At 39.8% G+C, this 27090-nt stretch overlaps 1 protein-coding gene across 3 annotated transcripts in view; it reads left to right on the forward strand.

Moving 5' to 3' along the window:
• LOC134514887 (complement C4-like) overlaps window positions 1–27090 on the forward strand; it is a 63488-nt gene that overhangs the window by 17792 nt on the left and 18606 nt on the right. For all 3 annotated transcript variants that reach the window (XM_063333248.1, XM_063333256.1, XM_063333265.1), the window contains 22 exons: window positions 34–119; window positions 1510–1592; window positions 2682–2769; window positions 7661–7766; window positions 7922–8045; window positions 10343–10458; window positions 11222–11389; window positions 12085–12282; window positions 14615–14806; window positions 16149–16298; window positions 16729–16855; window positions 17221–17292; window positions 18067–18267; window positions 19050–19161; window positions 19388–19458; window positions 20249–20388; window positions 21577–21789; window positions 22777–22828; window positions 23332–23412; window positions 24483–24686; window positions 25877–25952; window positions 26361–26517. In XM_063333248.1, the coding sequence (XP_063189318.1) occupies window positions 34–119; window positions 1510–1592; window positions 2682–2769; window positions 7661–7766; window positions 7922–8045; window positions 10343–10458; window positions 11222–11389; window positions 12085–12282; window positions 14615–14806; window positions 16149–16298; window positions 16729–16855; window positions 17221–17292; window positions 18067–18267; window positions 19050–19161; window positions 19388–19458; window positions 20249–20388; window positions 21577–21789; window positions 22777–22828; window positions 23332–23412; window positions 24483–24686; window positions 25877–25952; window positions 26361–26517 (2817 nt within the window). The remainder of the gene's footprint in view (window positions 1–33; window positions 120–1509; window positions 1593–2681; window positions 2770–7660; window positions 7767–7921; window positions 8046–10342; window positions 10459–11221; window positions 11390–12084; window positions 12283–14614; window positions 14807–16148; window positions 16299–16728; window positions 16856–17220; window positions 17293–18066; window positions 18268–19049; window positions 19162–19387; window positions 19459–20248; window positions 20389–21576; window positions 21790–22776; window positions 22829–23331; window positions 23413–24482; window positions 24687–25876; window positions 25953–26360; window positions 26518–27090) is intronic.

Raw genomic sequence — 27090 nt, forward strand, 5'->3', positions numbered from 1 at the left:
GTAACTTTATGTTTGTTTTCTCTCTCTCAACAGAATTCAAAAGGAATGGTGGTTAAAAGGTCAGACCGGAAAATAAAAACAGCGTTCAGTGAAAACTTTGAAATACCTGACGTTGCCGAGTACGTTACTGCTGTGCTTTGTGCATTAAAACAGTTCATGTGTCAAAATGCCTCTTGCAGCAGAACTATCTTCAAGCTAAAAAAAAGAGTCCTGCCCCTCCCTTCCCTTCTTCCTTCTCTGCCCCCCTGTTTTCCTCTCCGCTTTTTTTCTTGCTCTGTATTGTCTGCTTTATTTCAAACAGCAGAGAGACACAAAGTATACTAAAGCTGTCTTGCTTTGATTACACCTGGGGAGTACCACGGTGCACTGTCGGCACACGAGAGCAGGGAACCATGCATGGTTGCTCTGGAACCAGCCCTGGAACCTCCTGCTGTGCTGGGGTCTACACCCAAGCTGGTTACCCTCCACTCCCTTCTCTGACACTGGACAGAAATTCACCTATCTAGGTTGCAATTCATCTCACCTGTTTTAAATGCCTGTGTCAGGATGAGATGTACCGTGCCTCAGCACTGGAAAGAAGCATTGTGCTCTCCATTGGCTGTAGAGTAGACAGAGGGGACTTACACATATCGAAGACCTCACAGTGTAACATCTAAAGTGAGGAGGACTAACCCCACCAAGATGCATCCCCCTTACCTGTTGAAGTACTTCAGTACTTAAGATTTTTTAACTGCTGAGTTGCTTGAATTACTTCTCCCCTTCCCTTCCCTTCCCTTCCCTTCCCTTCCCTTCCCTTCCCTTCCCTTCCCTTCCCTTCCCTTCCCTTCCCTTCCCTTCTCCTCGTCTCTGTCTCTGTCTCTGTCTCTGTCTCTGTCTCTGTCTCTGTCTCTTCTATTCTCTTGTCAAAATTGTCTCTCTCTCACCATGGAGTAGAGTTTGAGCCTACAGTTAGTACCTTTCTACCTTTATGCACCTCATCTTGGAGACATGAGTCCAGAATCTATGTTAATGTGCTGCAATTAGCAACATTCATCCTGGTAAGGCACAATTTAGCAAACTACTTGCATATCTGCTCAACCATATGACTACATTCAGAACAGCACTTCTGTAAGGGCTCAGTTTGTGAAGTGTTTTTTACTTAACATTGTGTGTTCTTGCGTGCTAGATTGATTTTGACATCACAGTGAAGATACGCTGTAGGAAATATATGATGAGTTCTCTATTTCTGTGGGCTTTTCAAAGGCAGTGCATGTTACGTGTGGTTTGCCAATATGGTATCTTGTGGTATCTATATGATATTAGACTCATAAAGTCTTTTTGAGTGTTTCCTATGACATCTGGAAATACATTGTTGGTTCCTCCCAGCAAAGAGAAAGCCATTAATAAATTAGTTTGGGATGAGATCAAAGCAAGGAAAATAGTGGCATTTAGTGATAATTTAAATATATTAGCATTGTAAAACATCTGAGTAATCCTAATTAACAATTTTCTGCTGAATCTGAACTTTAGGCCTGGAACGTGGACAATCAAAGCCTGGTTTCATCAATATGAGATGTCTAATGTTTCTGCTGAATTTGAAGTTAAAAATTATGGTAAGAGAATGTTTAATTTGCATTATAAATATATGAAGTCATCACTATGTGTTAAAAGATATACTGCAGTAATTAACCTGTCTGTAGTTAGCTACTAAGAACAAGATTCACAGTGTTTCAGTGCCTCATTGCTACCTCTGATGCACAGAAGGAGAACTCTGGTTTTGTGTGCCTTCCACTTATATTTGAAAAAAAACTTTATTTTTATACAGACTTAGTAACTTCAACACCTTTCACAAAACATCCTTTTTTGGAAGTGCTCTCCTACTGAAAAAAAAAATGGGCATGAGATCCATTTTAAAATCATTGCAATTCTGGCTGAAGTTTTCAGTAAAGTCTGGAATGAAAGAAAAAAAGCTACCTATTTTCTCTCAGTAGAATTCACTTTGGAAGTTGATTAGAGTTGTTCCTGTACTCAGAGAATCTTTTTAAAAGAAAAGTAAGGACACTGTGGAAAAAGTAAAAATGTAGAAATTTAACAATTTGGTGTAAGAAATGGCTTGATTTATTTACGCTGAATATTTATGCTTTCTTGTAAAATGTAGTGTGGGTTTGGTTTTTGTCTTAAAGGCAAAAGAAAATGAAAAATCTGTTTAACCAAACTGGTTTTGCGTTATCTAGTGGATGTAACAGAATAGTGGAGACTACTGCATCCTCTGCAAACACCTACAGCCAGGACCAAGTTACTGTGGCTGTATCTATGGTAGCAAATAGTTTGGCTTTATAGGAGGAAATTGCAGAGTGACACATGATGCTGAGGACCTCGTGTCCACACTCAACCCGTTTCAGGGTGGGTTTATTTCAGACTGCTTCTAGCCCAGGGTACTTAATGCCCCTTAGCGTTGGGAGCTCATCTTCTGACTTATTTTCATTGGAAATCCATTTTGTGTGCTCAAAGACTGCTCCACTACTGAAGCAAATCAGACTAAGGGAAGATGATCAGGAAATATGCTTCAGAAGTGCACTGGTGATTCAACCTAAAACGCTAATGCAACTGCACCCTCTCAGTGGGTGTTGCCATGTGCCAGAAGTTTAAGGTATGTTTGAAACTGACATGTCATGACTTGTAGTCTTTTTTTTTTCATGCAGAACTTCCATCTTTTGAAGTCAAACTCATCCCAGTTCAGCCATACTACCACATCTGGAATGAAAAATTTGTGTTTGATATTGAGGCAAAGTAGGTGTGCTCAGATGGAGGCTGGTTTAGGAGGCAGATAAGTAGATAATGAACTTTGCAGCTTCTTCTTCTTCTCCTTGTCATTAACAGTTGGTCATTTTCTGGCTTTACTGGAATCTGACTTTAACCTTATATACTCTCTGTTTCCACTACTAACTTGAGACATCAGTGTAAAGCGGTGCCTGGGTCCAAGTGGTGGTAATCAAAATGGTACACTATTTTCTGAATATTTTAGTTTAATAGTAAAAAGGTGATGGATTAGATCTCCCCTCTGTGTTGCTAGGTAAGGTTCCATGAAAACCAACAACCTGGTTTTCCTTATACTTTTTTGGTTTAAACATTTAGAAACATTCTAAAGCCTCAGATGTTGCTATTCAATGTAATCCAAGTAGAGACGGATTCAAGTTTGGGTATGAAATTTTCTCAAAACTTGGTGAAGTTTGGAAGTAATAAGCTAGTGCTTATTTGAGAGTAATGTTTTTATGTAGAAATGCTTCCAGGTGAATTAATACAGTTGATCAGAGGAGTTTCCATGTCTATGGACATGTGCATTGACGCCCAGTAGGACAACACTAGTCTGAATCAGACATGGCTACAAAGCTCTCAAACTGGCCAAACCACAAGGCAGTGCTCTGTGGAGAATGACTTACACCTGATCCCATATCAAATCAGGATGGCATCAGACATACAGTACCTTATCTCTTAGAAAGTCAGGCAGTGAAAATTTAACCCATCAAAATATTTTGAATACTTTTGAAGAATCAGACTGAGCCTGGATTGAATGTTTCATGCTGTGTGGCTCTGCTATTTTTGATCCCACACTGACAGGTCTAAATCTAAATTTGCTGTATGGTCTAAAAATGGATTATAAGTACATACCAAGCCCTCTTGGCTGTTGAATTTTCAGGGTTCTTAGGAGTGGAAATACTAAACCACTGCCTGCTAGGAGAATGTTCGTCTTTTATTTACCGCTTAGCTGGAATCCAAAATGATTGGAATATCTTGGCCACCTTGTACTTTGGGAAGGTGGAGAAAGAAATCAGATAGTTGTCTGGAGAACTGATGATGTATTCCCTTTTCACTAAAATCATCCCTCATGCAACTAAAACTGATGACTTCCATAGGACATATTTTTATGAGATTTTTAACTCCAGGATCTACGTGCCAGTCATTTAAGTGAAGTGGTTCGATGTGACATTGATTCAGATGTTATAAATTTGATTTAAAGTTAGATTTTAAAGTTATTTTAAAGATGACTCAGTGCAAAAAAATTTAAAATCCTGGCACAAAAATGGCACAATTTTGATGAAAGAGTATGTGAAGTTCCTTCATGAAAGCCAAAATGCTAGAAATAGGCAAAACCAAACTTGATACTGCACTTGAACAGAAGTTAATGTTTTCTGAAGCCAAAGAACCTCTGTGTGAAAAGTCAGATGTCTGAATCAGTGTCTCTATGGTGACTAAATTACAACTTGATACCTTTATTTTTTTTCTTTTTTTGGAGAGCAATCAATTTAATGAAATGAGAGCAGGCAGATGGAGGCAGCTGGCCTTCTCTCATAGTTGGAAGAAATCTTTTCAGTTTCAAAGGAGTGAGGACACTGACCACCTTTTTGCTCAAGTTTTATTTTCTTTGGTTTGGTGTATTCCTAATTTTATATATCTTTAAAGATCAGAAAATAATATTAGCAACTACTATCAAATTGAGTAGGCATCTATAATATGTCTAAAATATTGCCAAACGCACCAGATAGATAGTTGGTTGATATGGAAGAAATATATTTTCTGAAATAAGATACTCTGCATTATCTAAATAATGCTGGAATAGTTATTCTGTTTATTTCTCCCTGTCTAGACAAAACCTCAGAATTATTTCACTAATTCTGATGTGTCAGCAGAGAGCTGAACACACAGTATCGTCAAGTAATGTCAGACCTTCACCAAGAGCAGCTCCTTAAAAAATAAGTCAGCACCTCGTGGCTTTTTGAGGTTGATTCACCATGTTTCTTAAGATTCTTTAACACAGAACCACAAATAGGATCATTCAAAGTTATTGTAGCTCGTATTGTTAAATGTAGTTAGTGTTAAACAGTGGGCAAATTTTCTGAACAGCAATGATAGCCAAGATAGTGGAAAGTGAACTGGGTATATTTATTAAACAAACAGTAGTTTTGAAGCCTAAGAAGGCTTGTTTTATCCATTCGCTTTTAGTATTTTGATTGTTAATTATTCACAATTATTTTTGAATAATATAAAAATATACAGGCGACAATGTTGGGAGTTATCAGGTGAGGTTAGATTCTAATAACTTACTGATTCTACAGAATAACGTACAATTTTAACAGGGTATTTCATTAAGCTTCCTAGGCAAAGCCCATGTGAGTGTTGCCTTTTGCAAACATACACATAATTGAATAGTATAAGAGTATCTTATTGATAAGTCACTGTTGGACAGTAGTTCATTTGAGATAGTCTATCTTGATAGTGAAGGGGATGGCAGGGAGGAGACAGTCCATACAAAAGGGAGGAAAGATCCAGGTATAAAAATTGCTAATGTGATATACAGACAAGAATAAAAAAGTTTGGTCTATACAACTAAAGTTCATGACTTTGTTGAGCACTGACAGTAACCATGTGAGTAACTTGGCTTACAGTAGCCTTTAGTTAAACAGGCATTAAATATTAGTATTGAAGTATGTGAGTGCATGTAACTAAAGTGTCATCACTACTGTGAACATTTGTGTTTCATCTTGTCTTTGACTCTGGAAAACCCTCCAAATTGAGAGCAGCAAACAAACTATTATTATTATATTCAAACATTATTTAATATCCTTTGAGATATATAATTTCTTAGACGCTTTCCTTATAAGAAGAACTATTCTCATACAGTAGGAGCTTTGGTTGCATTTCAATGTGATACCAGAAAAGAGATTTGACTCACCTAGGTAGAAAATCAACCAGTTGCAGGAAAGATTCCTGAGCCCCAGAGCTCAGCAGACGATGGTTCGGATGGTGCATGGCACAGGCTCGGCCTCAGCCATAGACCCCCTCCCCAGATAATTCCTGGAAACTTCAGGAGGAAGCATGGACCAAGGTCCACCTCAGGTCTGCACGTGGCCACCCTGCTGTAGAAGATGGGGGATTTAGTAGAGCAGCCGTGAGCTGTGCTGTGCCAGCCAGCCTCAGTCTCCGAGGCAGCACCGCACTCATTTAATTTCATTTCATCACACTGACACAAGCAGGGTGCAGTCGCTAGATGTGCTGCCTGGACCCCAGCCCTGTGTCCAAGTGGAATATTGATTCTCCCCCCACAGTTCTGGTAAGCTCTATTTCTAGTCTAAATTCATCCCTGGCCAGCTTGTACCCTCTTGGTCTTCTGCCCGCTGTCCTTGAGCTCCTCACCTTCACCGTGCTGATCCATCCTTTCCCCACTGCACCTTGAGAGAGCAGACGGATCGCTGCATCGACCTTCTTTTGCTTGGCTGAACAAACTCAAGTTTTCTAATCTCGTCTTTGTCACCTTCAATTCTTTATTTGGTTCTGTTGAATAATTATTAGCTTTTATCATGATTATTTGATATTTTGATACAAAGTGATATCAGATAACCGTCTTCAATATTTTAATGCTTTCTGGAATTTTCTCTTTATGTTATTGCAGCACTCAATTTTGAGTTTATGGACTGTGCAACTCCACTACCATTAATATCGTGATTATTTAAGAGGAAAAAGGGGTTGAAAAACTCAATACTGTTCTTTTGTCTATTGGAAAAGGTCCTAGTGGTGCTACAAAGGCCTGCCTGACTTTCCTCAGAATCAACATATGGAACTCCCGATAATTGATCTTATTTGTCTGAACTGGCCATGCATGCAATTAACAATTATTTCGTATATTGACTGTTGTTTCCTGCAGTTATTAGGTTTGGCATTTTAAGCAGTTTTCGTAAGAACGGCCTCTCAGTCCTCTGAGAAATTTTAGTTTCACTGCTATAGATCAGTGCTGCTGCTCAGGTCAATTTGAAAGAATCTTTGGTTAAACAAAATAAGCCATTAAAGAATTGAGATGTAGCAGGATTTCCACAAGCAGAAGACACCGCCATGGCCATGACAGGTACCATGTAGCACATTGCATGCTGTGCCGCAGGAGGATGCCATCTGACAGGCTTTCCTTGAGTAAGGAGTCTGCCAGGTGCAACAACATGTCCTATCCTCAGTCTCCATGACCTATATGGAGAGTTCAGGGGTGTTCTGGCCAGATAGATATCTAGCAAATATTTCATTTACGAAAGGTCCCTATGCTATACTACCTAAATCTATAGCAGAGATGTGGGGCGGAGGGTGTCTACTCTACCTAATGTAGGCATTAAAATGTCAGCAGGTAGGATCTGTTTCTGGAGGTCTTCAGAGGTACCAAATATCGGTCCCTGAGATGATTATTTGGCTCCCTATTTTGAATGCTCTGCTCGTGAGGTGTCTCATAAAAAGGAATTAGCTGTTCATCCAAGCTAAGTGGGCTGGATACCTCCCTTGCTCCCTGTGAAGGGGGTGAGTTGTGTGAGAGCTCCCTAAAGTTCTCATTAATTTGTTAAAAAAATATGGTTAAATTACTCTGGTGTAAATTTTGTCAGATCACGTCTCCACATGTGATTCTGCCAATGTAATTTACTCCATATATTTCCCCGCATTTGAAAGCAATAGTTTGTACACAGACCAGTAAAAGTCTTCAAGTTTGAGTTACCAGTGAGTGGGACTGCTTTTTGGTTTTGAGCTATTAGTTACAGATGGGACACCTACAGATAGATCAATTTTATTTCAGCATAAAATTATTAGCCTTATTTATGCTTGCTTTTTATTAATGTAATGATTCATCTCCTCACTTTTCTTCCTTCCAAAGACACTCTTATGGGAAAGGAATTCAAGGTGTAGTGTATGTACGATTTGGCATAATCGATGAAAATGACAAAAAAGTCTTTATTCCAGGCCTGGAACAACAGCTACCAGTAAGTACTGGAGTTCAATATTTCTGAATATAGTCAGAAATTATTGAAATATAGATCCCTGTAATACTGTAGTCATGCTATAAGCAACAATTTTTTAATTCTAATGCAACAAACCAGTAAAGGGTTTTCTTTTTTTTTTTTCACTTATGTTTTAGATTCAAAATGGAAAAGTAAAAGTTACCTTAAATACACCACTTTTGGAAGAGAAATTAAGAAAGAGTATTTCCACTCTGGAAGGGTTTCATTTATATGTTGCTGTTACCACTGTAGAAACTGCAAGTGAGTACACTATGCCTTAGCTGATAAAGTCTGCAATATTTACATTGATCTTTCTCTAGTGTAATTCTTTGTGTGGGAAATCTTGTCCCACTGGACCAATCTCCACTGCAAAGCTTGCTCTTGCTGTAGTCCACGACAGTCTCTTTCATCTGACCCCCTTCTGTGCACAAACTTCATCTCAGGTGGGATTCACTTGTCTGAACACAAATGTCCAGTACTGCTTTAAATGCCCTATGTAGTCCCGTGTGGTCTTCCATTGCTGCTCCAGAAGTCCTCAGGTCTCCTGTAAGTACTCACCTATAGGGTCCATCTCATATTAAACAGTCCTGTGAGGGTATCTAAGATACCCTAGTCTGTCTGAAGCTGCACCAGACACCTGTATGAACGCAAATAAATTGCTCCCCTTGAGGACTTGCCTCAGTCGTATCTACTCCTTCCATACATACAAAGTTATTACTTGGTCTTGGTATCCTAGCTTGCTCTGTACCTCAGCTGGCTAAGCCGTCAGTCTAAAGGTAAGGCATATGTACCACAGCTGCAGTGCAATGCAGAGGAGGATCTAGCCCTTGTGAGTCCTGCTTGTCCTTTTATGCCCTCCCACAGCTTTATCAGACTGTGATACTTGGCATATGCACAAGTACAATATAGTCCAAATAGCTTGTTCTTGCTGTTCATGTGGGACATGAGCCTGGAGCATGCCTTTCCAGAAGTTTTTCAGTGGCTGTTTGCCTTTGTTTTCCTAGAGGACAGATAATTATTTCCACAGTTCATTACAAGGGATTTGTGTTGATATTTGCTTGCAGCAGTGCTAAGCACATCGAGTAGGTTCCAGATACCTTAGAGTACCCAAAAGTGAGCACTGCATTGAATTGGATGCAGTGGTTGATGGGTTATTTGGGTTGTAACAAGCGCTATTGTTAGCCACACGAGGCTGAGGTGAGAGACGCAACTTCAGTGCTGACCTCTGAAATTGAACCTGCAATGAAGATGACCTTTCCAACATGGGCAAGATTTTTCTTGTTGTTTGTAGAGAGATTGATGCCTTCTATTTTAGGTATCTAAAAGTAAGGTAACTAGTCAGAGCTCAAGCACTTTGTACAGTCAGTCTAGAGAATGGATGGGTTAAACTGCACGCCAGAGATGTCTGTTCCCATTGGCTATAGAAGGGGTCTAGTTACTTTGCTTAGAATTACTAGAATACTAAAAATCCTGAATATTAATTAGGATTCCTTAGAATCCCAAAATTAATTCAAATGCATTGCAGCTGTGCAGTTCTTCAATACAATGTACTATAGGTACTTACATGCACTAGTGTCGCAGTATTTATTTTAAGAGCAAAAGGGGCTGAAAGACCTTCCTTTACCACACCAGCATGCTGGGTGTAAGATCTCATGGTGTGGTGTGCTCTCTACCAGAGAAGCAGGCTGCCTCCACACTTGTGTACTTGCTGGGTTTGGTATTAATTATATGCATGACAGGGCAAGGCTAGTGGGCTTTATTGACACCTCTCAACCTTGAAGTGTCAATAAAGTGGGAAATAAGGACGTTGAAAGTACATCTCTAATGCACTTATTTTAAAGCAAGCTGTGTAGCTGAGTTTTTTAGGAGTAGTTATGGGTAGTGGCGTGACTAGAAGTTAACTAGATGAATGAGTGGTTGAACTAGAAGAAACTTAGATGGGAAGCAGATGCTCAAGCTTGTCTTGTGGATGCGAAGTTGCAGAAAAGACTATTAGGTGATATTAACTCTCAAAAATGAAAAAAAACACACTTTCTTTCAGAAAATTAGAGATCTAAGGTATAAATCCCCCTCCTGATTATGAGAGACTTTTATGTTGGACTTCGATGTAGCCTTCCCCCAGGAACGAAGCCCCGACAGCTCGAAAGGGAGATGCATGGCTGCGGTGGCTCCTGTGGCACCAGTGTACTCTGTGGTTGCAGACACCTTGTTCTGATCGATGTGTTAGAGGGGAGTTTTTGTCTTATGCGTAACAAACCACTTCGCAGGGCTCCATTTCTGAGCTCTTGAGGGTGCACACCTGCCAGTGCCGGCTCGCTGGAGCACCACACACGTCGCACGTTGCTGGTGCTGCCCTGTCTCTCAGCATGTGTCCCCAACCGCCTGTACCCATCTCTTCCTCTTCTCAGGACTGAAGCTCTTTGGGGAGGGATCGTATTTCAGTTTTCTTTATATACACTGCTAAAAATGCAATTAATCTTGAAAACAGAAATGATGTGGCATCGTGCAAGTACATCGCTATTGCTCCCATAGCAACACATACTGTTTGGTATTAACAGGTGGTGAGATGAGGGAAGAGGAACTCAGCAATGTGAAGTTTGTGAAATCTCCTTATGTTGTTGATCTGTCTAACACCAAAAAGTTTTTTGTGCCTGGAGCCCCCTTCTCTGTTGTGGTATGTAGCATTTAGCTGACTGTGTCTGTTTGTCTCCATAGCAAGGGATTTATATCTGCCCTATTTATAAAATCCTTATCTGATTCAGTGGGAGCACTGTAGGACGGAGTCCTTCAGGAATAAGTCCAATACAGAGATACTGTTTGTGTGTCTGGTTTATCCTGTTCCTGTACACACAGGGCCTGAGGAGGGAAACTGAAGCCAGAAAAAGCTGCGTTTCTGTTCTGGAAGTCACCTGTGCCCTGTTGCACTACAAGGGTTTATAAAACACGTAGCAGTCTTTTCCTCACTTCCTTATCAAAATATTAAAATAATAGTGTTGTATCAAATTAAGCCTGTATCAAATTAAAATTCTGAAAACTAAAACACGGTATTGTCTGTTTTAAAAAAAATGCATTTAAGTTTTTGAGTTCTTAAACTTCACACCTTTGAGGTTTTTTATGGAGTTTTCTACACAGAGTTGAAGTTAGGTATTTACCTTATAATAGTTAAAGACAAATATCTCTGGGATTAGATGAGATCTAGTAGATTCTAAGTGAAAATCTGGGGCAGCTGTTAATCTGTGTTCACAGACTTTTGCCTTAGCTGGAGTCCAGACCCAGTCAATTGCTATGCCCTTCTCTCAAAGCTCATATTTTCACACACTAATGTGCACAGTTTTGTATTTCTTCTCAGTTTATAAAAATAATTGCTTCTTTTTCATGGGCATCTTTTAAACCCAGGCATTTCCTTGAAGTAACAGAAAAACATGTTTTTCCATTAGGCATCTGTCACTTTGATTGATGGCTCTCCTGCTGCCTCTCTACCTGCCACTGCTACTGTTACCTTGCCCGGAAAACCCCCGATGAAGAAGACCGCACTTTCTAATAAAGACGGTCTAATCCCGTTTACATTCGACATCCCTGGAGATGCTCAGATGCTTCAAATAATGGTAAAGAGAAACCAAACATCCATGTTTAAAAACATATTGCTGAAACTCATAAGATGACTACAAACAACTGTGAGGACGATCAGTTTTCATTAAACTAGCACAGAGGGTGGAACAGGATTTCTTACACCACCTGCACAGCTTTGCCCAGGCTGTGTAAGGTATGTTAGAGAGACCAAGGGCCTGGGGGATGTCTCACTGAAGTGAAGGACATCAGAGCTTTGGGGGTCCATGCGTTGGTGGTAGCGGTGCTTGTTCTGTGGTTCGGATGTGCATTTTCTTGGCATGGAGGATGGGACTGTAAGGAATATCAACATGAGAAGTGACAGAAAATTATGAGAAGAAAGTGAAGGAAAAGGTCCTAAGAAATGCAAAGAACAGGCTACATCTGGACACTTAGAGGGTTCAGTTTTGTTCACAATATAAAACAGGAAAAAGCTGTCAAAGTGAACCCTGATAGAAAAAAAGCCAAGGCTGAAAAAAAACCAAGAGCAAATACAGCAAAAGAAAAAATAGGGTGAGAGAATGAAGTAATTAAATTCATGGGGTTTGATGCCAGGTTATGCTAATGAGGTCTCAGCAGTGACTCATCTCATTTCCCAGCATTTTTTTAATAACCTAGGAAGATATGAATTAAGGATGACTATACTGACTCCCAAGGGACACTTTACTCACCCTGTCCTCTTCTTCCCCGACAGGTAAAGGCTGAAGAGGGAAAAGAAAAATTAGAATCTCCTGAAACCAGTATCAGAGCTGAAAGATACCAGTCTGCTTCCCCGAACTACCTCAGCATCAGCATCCCGCATACTGTTGTGGCACCTGGAGATACCTTACACATCACCTTGAATGATATTCATCAGTCCGGCAGTGGAAAGATTGACTATTTCTATTATATGGTAAAGCAAATAGTAGCATATCAGTAATTTCTTTTAGGCATTATATAACCCAGAACATCTACCTATTTACTAATACATGGGAAACCGGAGGAGGTCTAACAAAGGGCAACCGAGATGATCTGTGTCCTAGCACATCTGACCTACCAAGAGAAGCTGAGGGAACTGGGCGTGTACAGTTTGGTGAAGAGGCTAAGACTGAGTTAATAGCAACCTAAAATTACTTGAAGAGGAATTACAGACATAATGGAGGCAAACTTTCCTAGTTGGTGCCACACAGTATAACAAGGGACAAAGGCTACAAGTTATGCCCTGGCAGGTTCATTTCGGAAAAATCTTTTCACTAGTGATGAACGGAATACTGGAAAAGGTTCCCCGGGGAGTTTAAGGAATTGCCATCCTCAGAAGCATTCAACACTCAACTAGAGAAAACCACGTCTGATCTAATTTTACAATTAAGATTAAGAATCTATGATTCTATGATTACACTGGTGATGGCTCATCTTAGAGCAGGCAGTTGAAGTAGAGATGTCCATAGGTCCCTTCCAGAAACTGTTCTGTGATTCTGTTATTTTGATATATTTGCATATATTTTTGGATATGGAATATACAAATCTTCGTAAATTTTTGTTTTGAAGAAGGACACATAAGTACAAATTTTAATCTGTAGTTTCTAATACAGTCTAGAGCAAATAGGTCCATATGTTTCTCTGCATAATTATGTGGATATTTTTGAAAGATACTAAACTGACAGCCTTGAAGGCTGAAATCCTAGACAGATAATTTCTATCTATGACAATTTTATTTCTCTTAATCCAGACCTCGTTTTTTCCCACTCCTTCCAATCCGTGTTCTTTCCTCGTAACAAGCCAATATTATTTCATCCTTTATTTCAGCTATTACAGAACTGCCCACTTTGCTGTGGGTAGATCATACATATACATAAGATTTTGTCCCTGCAACTAGAAAACCTAGTCATATTTTAGGGGCCTTGAATATCCCAGAAAATGCCTTTTATAGTTAACTATTGTTTATTTCATGAATAAAACATAATTCTTATACTAACATGGCTCCATATTATATGCACATGATGTCAGTTAACAGATAGGTCAGTGTTATCTCCAACAAATAATATCATGAAGGATCATTGAAGGCATTGTCTGTTGTGGCCCTAAATAGCATACTGAAATTGGGTCTGAAAAACAGTTCTATAGATGGAAAAGTGAGGAAACAATCCTGCTCAGCCTGGGACCAGGAATGCAAAGTATTTATTTTGTTGAAGGAGACAAGTGTGTTCACGGATACATCCCAGGAGTGAATCTGTTGAATGTCAAATGTGTTTAATCCCCTTCTCCCTTTCTTCATCCTAATTTCCCTTGGCAGCTTAAATTTCCCAGGATGATAAGTACCACAGGCACCAGTTCCCATTTATTTTTAATAGGACTCTGATATATTGCAATAATTGTATCACTAGGAGTCAAATTTAGGCTTGGGGGTTTGTTTTCATTGGATGACTTAGCACAGGATTGGAATTGCCGCTGCCAGGCTCTGGGAAGACGCAGTGCTGGGCAGACAGGGTGTGTGGGAGGGGTGGTGGGACACGCTGCTGGAGCTCAGCAGTGGGGCTCTCTCCCAGACTCTGGTCACCTAAATGAAGGCAGTGAGGTTTTCAGTCCAGGCTGCAGCACGTCTTTGTTTCTTCCTGAAGCCCATTCACTGTGCGTTTAGGAAAGCTGCATGTATTTTTTTTCAGGGAAGAACACTCTCAGTCCTGCCGCTGTGTCTGTTTTCCACTCCTCTGACGACCCATGAATATAATTAACATAACATGGGAAGAAAGGAATTACATAGTGAAAGATGGGCTAAAATCATTAAAGGTCCAGTCTGATACTTTGTCCTGAATGATACTTTCTGGGTGAAACGTCCTGCTCCAACCCTTCCATATCGTCTGAAAGATTCAGTAGCGATTACAGGTTCTATAAAGCTGATGACCTGCTACTGTAGAAGACAAAAATAAGACTGACACCTGGGACCACCTTTTCAAGCTGTAAGACTGGGTGGAGAGTGGTAGATATGTGTTCAAACCTGGGCCACAGGACTGGTGCAACACAGGCTTACCACCACACTCCTGTGCTAGAGGCACTGCGTGCCGGTCTCCTCCAGGTTACTGGCATGCAGGTCGGGAATTAAAACTATTAAATGCCATTAGAAAAGAATAAATTTTAAATGGAAATGACCTCAGAAAATTCTATATATCTATATAAAATTATGCAACTTAATGCCCTGTCTAGGGCGTATTCACAAGATTTTATTTCTGTTTGTTTCTGCCTTGCAGGTGGTAGCCAAGGGACAAGCTGTGCTTTTGGGAAGGGTCCCCTCCTCAAACAAAATAATAAGCCTTAAAATCACGGAGAAGATGGTGCCTGCCTTTCGCTTTTTAGCTTACTACTTCATTGCAAACGAGGGCCGTCAAGAGATTGTTGCTGATTCGGTATGGGTGGACGTTACGGATGTCTGTGAAGGAAAGGTACTTTCAAAGCAAGTAGCTTCTGTTATTGTATTCCAAAATAAAAGCAACAACATGGGGCATCAGCAGAGCAAGTGCAGGCCTGGGGTTAGAAACTGAAAGACATTTCATTTTTACTGAAAAAGGAAGTTGTCAGGATTCTTGCTAAAAGATATAGCTGGTAAAGGCTCCCAGGAGTGATGGCAGAGATAGCCTTCCTCCATAGGACAGGTTGCACCTCAAGGAGATGAAAAATATAGCTTCATACAGATAAATCACCCTCTGCAAGTGTCTATATATTAGAAATCCGCAGGGAAACACCAATAGAATCATTGAGGGGCAGAATGTCTTCATAACTTTTTCTTTTTGTAGTGAGGTGTGTCACATGAGAGAAAGCAAAGCAATTTATTTGGGGGGGGAAAGGAATTTGACATGATTTTTCAAGCTTTTTCATTCCTGATAAAAGTAATTTCCTGAGATTCTGCAGCACTTCAAAAGCACTTAAAAAAAATGTTCACATTAGAAAATGAAGTGTGGACAAAATAGGAGTCCCTCTGAGCCTTTCTTTCACCTTTCTTCTCCTCCTTTTTGGTACCATAATGTAAAACAAAAAAATAAGATAATTTTTCCCAAAAGCATGAAACACAACTGAAACACAATACGAAAAGTATCAGTCATCTAAATATTTTTTTTTTCCTAAAAAGTATTTATTTTGGAAAAAGAATGTGATAGTCCATTGGGAAAAAAGTTTTCAAGAGAAATTATCCATCTCTAATACACAAGCCAATTCTTCATTCATATGATGACAATACCCAGTTACGTTCAAGTTGGCATTTCTATTAATAATTCCGTATTAATTTCATAATCATCATGGCTACTGCCTCTTAAACCACAAAAGTGTCTACATCAGATATGCACCAGATCTGAACCCAGTCAAAAAATTCAAGTGTGAAATAGAAAGGAGGTAGTACTATTGCAGAGTGGTTTAAGTCAGTTAATTTTGTACATTATTTAGTCTTTTGCTGTATTTCTTGGCGATTTTGTTTCCACTGGAAAACAACAAAATGATGTTGAAGGCCCTAGTTCAGCAAACCCCTTACACAGGCTTTTAATTTCCATTGGTGCTTAAGTGTCATTGAAAGGCAGCATCCAATACCCTGCACAGACACATCTTTTAGCCCCCCACATTGTGGGAGATATCTGCATCTACATCTTCCAGAACAGAGGATCCCAGGCAGAAACACAGCAAAACAGGATCATTCCCCAGCCTCTAACTGCTGACGGACATAGCTGACAGTATTCAGCGAGTCTTTACTTTTTATTAACAACTGTGACATTTTTTGTTTCAATATTTTCTATTTAGATTAAAGTGAGAACAGAACAAGAAAAATACGAACCGACAGACAACATCAATTTACTGATTGAAACGGACCATGCGGGAACAGTTGCCTTAGCTGTGGTTGATAAAGCAGTTTTTATTCTCAACAAGAAAAATAAGCTTACAGCCAAAAAAGTGAGATATCCGTAAAAAGAAAATATCCACTAATCAAGCAAAATTTTCCATGACTAATGAGACGATTAAAATGTAATTAACAGCTATTAATTGTTCAATCATAACTTTGCTAAACTTGAAAATGTTTTTGCTTTTACGATTTAGGATATATTCAGGATGAACTATATATTTAAATGGAGATTGCCATGCTACAGTAGACAAGCTTGTAATTTAAAAAAAAAACCAAAACAACCAAACTGAAAGTATTTCCCAACTAAAACATCCCTCAGCTTTAATCTCAGTTTCCAAGTGCAGCTTGTGCCACCAGTTTGTGTTACTTCTGCAAGTAAAAGGCAGCAATTATTTTTTTAATATAAAAAACCAAACAAACAAATAAACAATCAAGATTTTGCAGATATGTATAGTCCATCTATGCTATTTTATTTGGCAGGTATTTAATGCTATGAATTCGTATGATCTTGGATGTTCTGCAGGGGGTGGTGCAAATAGTGTTCAAGTTTTTACTGATGTTGGTCTGGCCTTTTTATCAGACACAATTAAATCCGACGTTCGGGAAGGTAAGTGCAATCTGCCCTTTACTTTAGATGTTTGTACAAGACCACTACACATCTGGGGAGGCCGATTGCTTAAAAATCAGGAACGTTTTATCATGATATTGTAAGGTCTCCCTTGCCTGTGGATTTTTCTCCTTCTGTTTTTCCACTGGGTGCTGGCAGCACAGACAGCCCAGGTCTTGGCTGCTGGTCCTTTGGTGCCCAGCTCAGCTGGGGCAGGCAGCAGTTGGCTAGGGCTGTAAGGTAACTCGGCAAAATGAGGATCTTCTGTGAATGAGTCCTAAGATGGGTCTTCCACGAATGGCCTGAATGATCAGACCGTTACTGTCATAGTATGATGACCAAGCTCTTCTGTTCTGCTTTCCCAGGCTATAAATGCCCCCAGGTTACCAGAAGGCAGAAGAGATCTTTGGATTTTCAGCAGAAAATGTCAGGAATTGGTATGTCGGCTCATCGGGGTGGCCTGAAAGGCTTAGCAGGGGGAGGCAAAGGGAACTGGCTTGGACCTAGGGGTTAAGAATTGATAGGATAATAAAGGATACTAACATATTCATAGTCTCAGTTCTTGCATTAAGTGCCATAACCCAGCTCAAGTGTGTATACGATAGCGTGTGATCTGATGGATCATCTATCCCGATACCACGTCATGGAATCAGTCATGGCTTTAAAGTTTTTCAAAATTATTTGTATGGCCAGAAAATGTTATATAGATTCTTTTTCTTGACATTCTACTCTGAAGCTGTGCCAGCTTTGGTACTTTGTGCTCCAATTAAGAGAGATGATAGTATAATATTTGGTGTAAATTTTTTAAAAAAAAAAGTTTACATAAATTGATATTTCCTTGCCAGAAGACATGAAGGCTTGAAGCTGGGATCTTCCTTACTTTTGAAATCGGTCTCTTTATTCAAGAACGACAACACTGGCTATTTCTATTAAGATGTCTAATTCCAGCCTGCCAAGGAGATATTTTTAATTCACAGTCTGAATTTGAAAAGAAAGCTTGGAATAGAATATCTAGGATGCCACAGGGCCTATGATTTCCTCCTGTCTTCATAAACTGTTTTTAGGATGGAGAACAGGTCCCCGGCTGCAGGTAGACTGTTGCAATGTTGACTAACATTAACTGCAAAGAATGACAGGAATGAGCACGATGAACACCTTTGCTTTTATTGCTAATTCCACAGCACTAATTCTGGGCTTTGATTATATTGCAGCCAGCAAATATCAAAACACTGAGCTACTAAAATGCTGTGAAGATGGCATGAGATTAAATCCCATGAGGTTTTCTTGTGAGAAAAGGCTAACAAAGGTGCCTGGCTCTCCTGAATGCAGAAAAGCCTTCCGGGACTGCTGTGAGAAAGCCACAGCCCTCAGGAACAAGGCGAAGCGGAGGATCAGAGTGGGCTTGGCACGATGTAAAGAACGGTGGCATGCAACTGTCTAAAGAAAAATACCCTTCATATGGTGGCAAGGGAGGGTTAATGGGCATTTAATGCTGTGGGGCCAGGGGGGGAGTTTTCACATCACCATTTCAGTAAGCCCCGCTATAGGGTGGGACCCACACGCTGTTGCATCTTCACACCCCTACGCTGCAAAAGCGGGACTGGGATGGGGTAACTTCTTGGGGTGAGAAAAGGAATCACTTTAGCGCCCTTTGGACCCAGTGCAGCCTTATGGAGGGGCTGCTGGCCCTGCCCGCACCCAGGGAGGCTGCAAACAGCCGAGCAGAGAAGGGGGTGGCTGTCTCTGTTCAGGGCTCTGAGTGATCTCTGATTCATAACTATTTTATTAGTGGTACTACTGTTATAACACTCAAGTACCTCCAAAACACTAACTGATGAGAAGAGGTCACTTCAGCCAGGGACAATTTTGTCTCTTTCTTCCTTTCTTCTCCCCAAAGTCTATCTCTGATCACACGGGAGCTCGTGTCACACACACAAAAAAATATTACATGTTGAAAATTACCATATTCAAAGTATAATTTCTGCTACCATTTTTCCCAGAGCTCGCCTTTCATCCTCTGTCTGTCACAAATATGAGAGGGTGGGAACATCTTTGCTACACACTATTAAAAAGGAATATTTTCTTGTTTGGCAGCATATAGTTATTGAACTCTCTCACAAACTGGCTCCCTGCGTGACAGTGTAAGGTCAGCAGCCAAAGACTTCAGAACAGAAACCCCACTCTTATTTTACAGACTATGATGATCATGAAGAAGTGTTTGATGACATCTCTGTCAACTTGCGCAGTTATTTTCCTGAGAGCTGGTGGTGGAATTTTGAAGAAGTGAAAAACCCTGGAAACCATAGGTACTGTATTACCTGACTGGATTAATATGTCTAAATTAGTACAGTAAAATGTATATAAATATCATCTTTATGTGTTTTCTGATACAAAGGACTTCAGAATATTTGCAAGTGCTTTGTCTCCACAACCAAGGGAATATTTTTTCCCTTACAATATTCAAACTTCAGCAAATGACAATGTTTGTGATTTATACATCCTTCCTAATATATTTTATTTTCTGTTTCTTAGTGTGCAAAACTTTGCTCCTGACTCTATAACTACCTGGGAAGTTCAGGCAATAAGCATATCTCCCCAAAAAGGTATAAGTATTGTTTATTTTATTGGGTTTCTTTGTATGGATAAATAGAGAATGTATATTTTTTAAAACAGAGATACAATGTTATGTTGACAGAGTGAGACAGAGTGTACTAAAATACACAAAGTGTTTTGATCGTGGCATTTACACCTTTCTTTTATGCCATATTAAAGTCCAGCTAGAATTTAAGGGATAGATACATATTTATAAAAATGACATAATGGGCTCTGAAGGAGGGTGGATTACACAATCAAAATTGTCCCCCATTCTTTCAAATCTAGAAACCATCTCACTTTATGTTCCACATGGCCAGGAAACCACAAGAAAGGTGGCAGTAATAACACCACTTTTATTTGAATAATTCTGGGAGCAAGTTATGGCCATCTCAGAGAAGCGTGAAAGTCTTTGGTCTCTGGAAAGCCAGAGAAGAGAAGAGCTCCAGGAGACTAGCAGAGGATCAGCAAGGGCTGGATACCAGTGACCCCAGGTTCCCAGGTGCTGCTTTTGTGTGGCCTTGCAGGAAAGCTGGGCCACACTTCACTGACAAAAACTACAGATACTCCTCCCAAATTTAATCTATTAAATACCGTAGCAGTGACTCCAGAAGGCAACTCATCTACCCTTGAGACAGGTCTCTAGTACAAGTGAGTTGAAATGCTCCCTGAAGGTGCCTGTCTCCATCTCCTGCCTTTGACCTCAAGGGAGCCCAGGCAATGAGCTTTGATTAGACATTTAACTTTTTATCAGATGATGTTAAGTGTGTAATTCTTAACTCTGTTTTTTTCCCATCCCAGGATTTTGCGTAGCTGACCCCCATACCTTTGCAGTTTTCAAAGACTTTTTTGTATCCCTGAGATTACCGTACTCAGTCAGACGACATGAACAAGTAGAAATAAAAGCAGTGGTTTACAACTATCTGCCCAACGATCTCCAGGTAGTATTACCACAACTGCTGTGCTATACACATCTAGCTAGCTAGATGTATAGCTATGTAATATTTTAATGTAAATAACCCAATCACCTTTCAATGCCCTCCTACAGCCCAGACATCGTGCTCCCATTTTGAAAGTCTCCCCAAGGACAGGATCCAGTTCTACTTGTTAATTGTATAAAACAGATTTTTACTTACTGTATAAAACTTACTGTATACTTACTGTATAAACTTACTGTATAAAACAGATTTTATTTACCATATTACACAGCCAAGTTCCTTGTCTTTGAGTACACCTTCTCCCCCTTCATTGAAACAACCAGGTACTTTTTGCTGCCTGCCAGTCTAGACAACATCCAGCTGCTGATAAAGCAAGTACACAAGATACAGGGGTAAATTGTGAGCCCACAATCCAATAAATTAGCCACAAAATTAATTGTACATACAATGCAAAGCCACTTTTTGTCTGCATGTGACACGTACCCAGCTCTGCATATGGCCACAGTTGTCACTGGGCTTAAAGCCTCCATCATCCTCAGGCTGATGTTCTTTTTTTCATCTCTTCCCACCTCTCAGGCAGCTCTGCTTGACCAGCATCTCTGAACTGTCTTGAATGGTATAGAGCTGGGATGTATAAAAATGTACTATCCTTCTTACTTCCCTGTAGTTCAGGGGTAGGCCAAAACTATATTGCAAATTCGGTGTAATGAAGAAATACTAGCTGATTTACCTTCACAGCCCTAGTCAATGTAGATGAATGTTAACAGACTAGAGGATCATAGAACAATTTAGGTTGGCAGGGACCTCCAGACGTTTCTGGTCTCAGCTGCTGCTCAGAGCAGGTCCAGTTAGAGCAGTTGTTTGGGATCTTATCCAGTCAGACATTGAATATCTCCAAGGAGGGAGACTCCACAAACTCCTTGGAGAAGCTGTGCCAGCGTTTGATCACTTCTTGGTGAAAAAAGTTTTCCCATTCTATAAATGGAGAATAGTAAATTCAGGGGAGCAAAGTGAATATCACTTTCTGCCTTGCAAAATGTCTGCATTGCTATTTTCTTTTTAAGCAAGAGCTAGTCTCCTGTTATACCAGTTTCTCATTTCCCATTCTTATCTAGACGTGGTGGAGCTGGGGTATTTTTCCTGTGTGGTGATGCACTAAGCCTGACCGCAGGCATTGCCTTGTCCCCACAGGTTACAGTGACGATGGATGCAGTGAAGGACTTGTGCACCACAGAGGCGATGGAGAAGGCTGTGAAGATGAATCTGGTGGCAAAGGGGAACTCTGCAACACCAGCCTACTTCGTGGTTGTCCCTCTGACTGTGGGAGAAATTCCAATTACTATTTCTGCTTTGGACACCATTTCTGGGCACACCGATAGCATTAGGAAGAACCTCAATGTTGTGGTAGGTATAACTATTTGAGGGCAGACTGTCCTCAGATATAATACTCACTGAGTGTGAAGCTCTTGTGGAGGGAGTGAAATCATAGAAACATACGGCTGGAAGCAATGTCAGGAAACCTGTTTCTCAGCAAGGATTGAACTATAGCATGGGGAAGAAATTTAACCCCGTGGTGGGCTTCTGAGGTAAAACACATACAGGCAAAGATGTTGTATTCATTATTTAATAGCTTAGTTCTCTTTCAAATTGATGAAAAGGAGAAGCCTTTTAGAAAACACGACTTTTTAAGAGTCAACACTGACTGGCACAGACTCGTTACAGCACTCAAGTAGAGCACTGAGGGCCATTTTCAACCCACACAAAAAGCACAAAATACGAATCCTTGCACCGTTAATGTCAGGGGATAGCCGTGTAGGTAAACATAAGGCACGGGATGCCAGGAACCTGCTGACGTTACAGGCCATAATTTTTCTAGAGACAGACACAGTCTGAGAGTTCAGTGCTATGCCAAAACACTAAAAGTGTCTGTAAAAATAGCTTTATTAAAATACAAATTGTAGGAAGATGTGTGGAAATCAAAAGGAAAAAAGTTTAAGTTTTAAGCAACAAGATGATCTCAGAACTTGGTGGATTTCATAGATGAGAGGTTTATAAAAGGGAGTCTACCTGTGAACTTGACTTGAATGGCTCATAAAGCTGAGAATAGATTAAAGTTTAATTTTTCTGGGTTATTTTGGTTTAAAAAATTATATCCAGGGAAATATGTCAATAATAACAAAAAAATGCCAGTAGAGTTCATTAGCATTTCAACTGGGAGACTGAAATTATGATTTGAAGCTTCAGTTTTACCTGGAGAGAAATCTCTCCCAAATAATTTATTTCTGCCATCTGCTGGTCTAGTGCAAGGTCAGAGATGGCAGCTTTCATGCAGCTTAATTTCATGTGTGGGTGCTTGCAGAAATTTTGACTTTTCTTTCCTCAATTGTACAGGCTGAAGGTATTTTACAGAGAGAAGAAAAGACCATTTGCATTAACAGTGACTGTAAGTTACATAAAAGAACTTTCTGGGGGTGTAAAGCCTGGCATGAATGTCTGGTGGGTGCAGTGACCCAGTTCTTAATGTACAAACATTGCTTTGGTTGACCAGAACTTGTCACAAATCTGTTCATCCAATACATAGAAAAAGACTCAGGAAAGAAAAATTGTTTAATTCCAAAAGTTTAGAATTGATTTGTATTACTTCTGTGCTTCAATGTAACATTCTTTAAATATGAAGTAGACATCTATTTCATTTACTAATGGGTCTTAAAAAGTATTAAAACCAAGACTCATTTCAATTAAAAAAAATATTGCTAATGATTGAAATGAAATCAATTTAAGAAAAATAAACGTATTTCTTTTAATAAATTTCCATTTAAAGTTTCTGATAACATTTCTGTCATAATTGACATCAACTGTGAGATGCTTAATGAAAAGCACATTCTAAAATTACACCGCATGTTTAAAGAGTCTGGATGTAGATCTCTATTTACTATTTATTTACAGTAAAGTCCCATACACTGGACCTGAACAGACCATCTGATATGGTACCGGGTTCTGACAGTCACGTGTTCGTTAGCTTGCAAGGTAAATGTAATTTTTTTGTCAATAACTTCTCCTTAGGTGACCAGAGATGTGCCCCTTCCTGCTGCTCATTCTTGAACATCGAGTCTCTACTCCTTTGTAGTTTTTCTGCTGTGACTCAAATGACCTGTGGTGTGTGCCCAGGTCATAAAACAAAACAGAACCAAGGCTGATCCAGTACTTTTCATCTTTCTAATTACTCCTTCTCATTTGGATTGTATATAATAGCTTTATGCAGCCCATCCTGCCTCACTGTGCCCAGGGTAACTTTATGGGAAGGCCAGAGGAGAAGGGAAGAGTTCACCTTCTCTAAGAACCCCACAATGCATGTAGAACTGTAGAAATCTGCTTTAGTCTTCAGAAATAAGGATGCCAGACTCTGATGCACAACTTCTGGAAAGTTCTGTTTTTCTAAACAGAAGATATGTACAATCATATATTTATTTAATCAAATAATCATATACATATATATATACACACTCATGCATACATACTTAAAAACATCTATTAACAAGTGCTCTTATTAATCATAAAAATTTTTTTTCCAGAAAATGTAAAATTATGCATTCATGACACAAATCCATATTTCAAAACCCTGCCATTTCAAAACTCTGGTCTAAAGCATGGGAATGCTTCGATTTATCAAATGAGAAAATTACAGAGAGGAAAAAAACTCTCAAAACTCTGCACAAAATATTTGGCATGATTAAGGCACGATCTTTTTGCCCCCTGTGGGAAGACCAGGTCTGGTTTGACAAGACGTTTCCAGCCTGAACCTGAAGGACCAGTCTTTCCCCTTTCCCTTGCTTCCCTGCCTCCAGTAGCCTCAGGACTGTTTCGCCTCCATGCTCCTTCACTGCCCCAGCCACCTTTCTCAGCTTTCCCAGGGACTGGCACCTCACCCTTGTTCTTCTCCAGCTTTACAAAGTCTTAAGTAGATGAAAACAGTGTTTAATAACGAGAAGTGTCAGGCCATGCTGAAATGTCAACCTATAGCTAGTATCATCTTTCTCCTGTTAACACCAGACAGCTTTGAATACGATATGTAATATGGCTTGTGTTTTTTACAACAGGGAATCTTATGGACGAGTCTGTTGAAAATTGTCTTAGTCTCACTGGAGTCGAGAAACTTATTCAGGTGCCTACAGGCTGTGCAGAACAAACAATGGTGAAAATGGCCCCTGCAGCCTACGCTATTGAGTACTTGGATGCCAGTGAGCAGTGGGTGAACTTTAATCCTGAAAAGAAAGAGGAAGCTCTTAGCATGATTGAAAAAGGTATGCAGGAAAAAACCCGAAGACCAACTGACATGGTCATTGTTATCCCTTCACATTGCACACGAACCATCGCTACTGGCCGAAGGCGTGAGTGTTGCCTTTAACACCGCCACGCAGGAATGCCTCTGACAATCTGCAGACAGACACAAGAAACAGAACTGGTGAGGAGGATTTAGGTGACTAATTGCCTACATCTGACATGGCATAGTACTGACAGTCACAGTCCACATTCTCTCTTGACTAATTTAGAAGCAGAAAGTTAACATCTGAGCTGATCAATTTCAATTCTTTCTGAGTAAATCGACAGAAAAGGCCAGTTTATCATTTCCCCCTAACATAGATGTGCAAGATAGATCAAGATGAATCATGTCCTAAAAATGCTTATTTCTCCCCCTGGATCATAGATATTGAGTGCTTAGGATAACCAGCTGAGATGTAGACATCTCTGCTGCAGATAAAGCAATACAGTGCACCTGTCTTCATGATCTTCAGACAACATCTGACACACGTTTCATCAGTAAAAAATAAGGGGGTATAAATAGAGATTAAAAACATGGTAACAGTTGCTGAATGGAGGTCTTTGCCTATTTATCTAAGGTTGCCTAAGATTATCTAAGATTCATCTAAGGTTGCCTAAAGGGACATTGAGATCCTGCTGATGAGTGTTTGGTATCATCAGCAGCATTTAGTCCCTGTATTATGCTTTTATTGATTCTTGTCCAAGTTCACTGGGGTAGAAAATTAGTTTTGTGGCTATGGTACAGACTTTATCAAGATAATAGCAGTCAAGATCAGGCTTAGAAATCATGAGTTGTGGCCTCTATGTTTGATCCAAGAGATGATGTTTTTAGATTTTTTGATTCCATGCACTATAAAGTCAACAGTTGCAAAGGTGTCAGTAATGGAAAATAAGTTTTACAAGATCTACTACACCGAAAATGCTTTGTAGCTGTAGATACCTGCAGTTTTCAGGTTATTCTCATAGCTCATTTAAGTCAAACAAGACTCTGTCAAAGGCCTGCTGACCCAGCCATTTCCTCCTTAACATGCCAATGAACACCTCCATGTACTCTTCCCCCAGTCAATAATGAATGTGTCTATGTTAATACAAGCAATGTATGAAAATGCCCAAGAAATATGTGTATTCTTCTGTATTCTCTGAACAGTTATGTGCTGTCCTGTTCATGCAGGTTATACTAGACTGCTTGAGTTTCAGAAGGAGGATGGCTCCTATGGAGCATTTAAAACAACCCCCAGTAGCGTATGGTAAGTGTATTTTTCAGGGTTTGTTTGTTGGTTGTTTTTTTTTTCCAAAATACCTCTACTATTATTTGATGCATCAGAAGCTTTTCGGGGACGGGGAGGGAATTTTCAAAATCTGGTGGGCATGGTGTTGCCTATATACTTTTGTCATGGATAGTCAGCCACATAAGACTCCCAGCATGTTTAGTTAGTCCTTGGTGAAGGAGATTTATACTGAGCTCCTCATGATTTTGCATTTGCCACAGAGTAGAAACATTCATGCTGATGTCCAACAATAACTCACTAGGTTTCATTGGGCACACTGTATTGAATAGAAGTCTATGTAGAAAACGAGTATGTTTCTTTTTCTTGTCAATATGCTCTTCTATAAATATATGTCAGCACAAGTTGGGAACATTTTCTTTTGTGCAGGTTGACTGCATTCATTGTTAAAGTGCTCACAAGGTGCAGAGAATACATTAGTATCCAAGACAGTCACATACGCAACTCCATTTCCTACTTGATTAATCAACAGCAGGCAGACAATTCATTCCATGACCATCACCCAGTAATGGACAGGACTATGCAGGTAGGTCATCCATATTTAGAACAATCTTTTGCATATTTAGGGCTACTAGGGATTGAAAGCTATATTGTGAATTGTTGAGTAACAAGAAATGTATCTAAAGAAAAGAAATCTGCAATGTAAAATGAATTTGTAAAAATGTCTGTTATGTCAGAGATGCATAGCTAGCACTTCACCACCTTTATCTTTTGATCCAGTCTTAGATAATTTTGCAGATGACCTATGCCTCCAGAGCACTTAGAAAATGAATTCTGAGATCTTTGTGCTTGGTACAAATTTATGCCTTTTATTGTCAAAGGCAATAGAGCCATAGAATCATAATTTAGTTTTGAAGGAACCTCCAGAGATCACCTAGTCCAACCCCTGGTCAGGACAGGTCTTGTTAGATCAGATTGCACAGGACCAGACATGTCTTGAGTACGTCCAAGGATGGGGATCCCACAGTCTCTCTGGGTAACCTGTTTCAGTATTTAACCACTCCCATGGTGAAATAAAAAATAATATATTAATACCTAATCAGAATTTCCAATTCAATATGTTAATCTACACATCCCCTGGAGGTGTCCAGAAACACAA

The sequence above is a fragment of the Chroicocephalus ridibundus genome, chromosome 1 (assembly GCF_963924245.1).
Source record: "Chroicocephalus ridibundus chromosome 1, bChrRid1.1, whole genome shotgun sequence".
In the NCBI taxonomy this organism is placed as follows: Eukaryota; Metazoa; Chordata; class Aves; order Charadriiformes; family Laridae; genus Chroicocephalus; species Chroicocephalus ridibundus.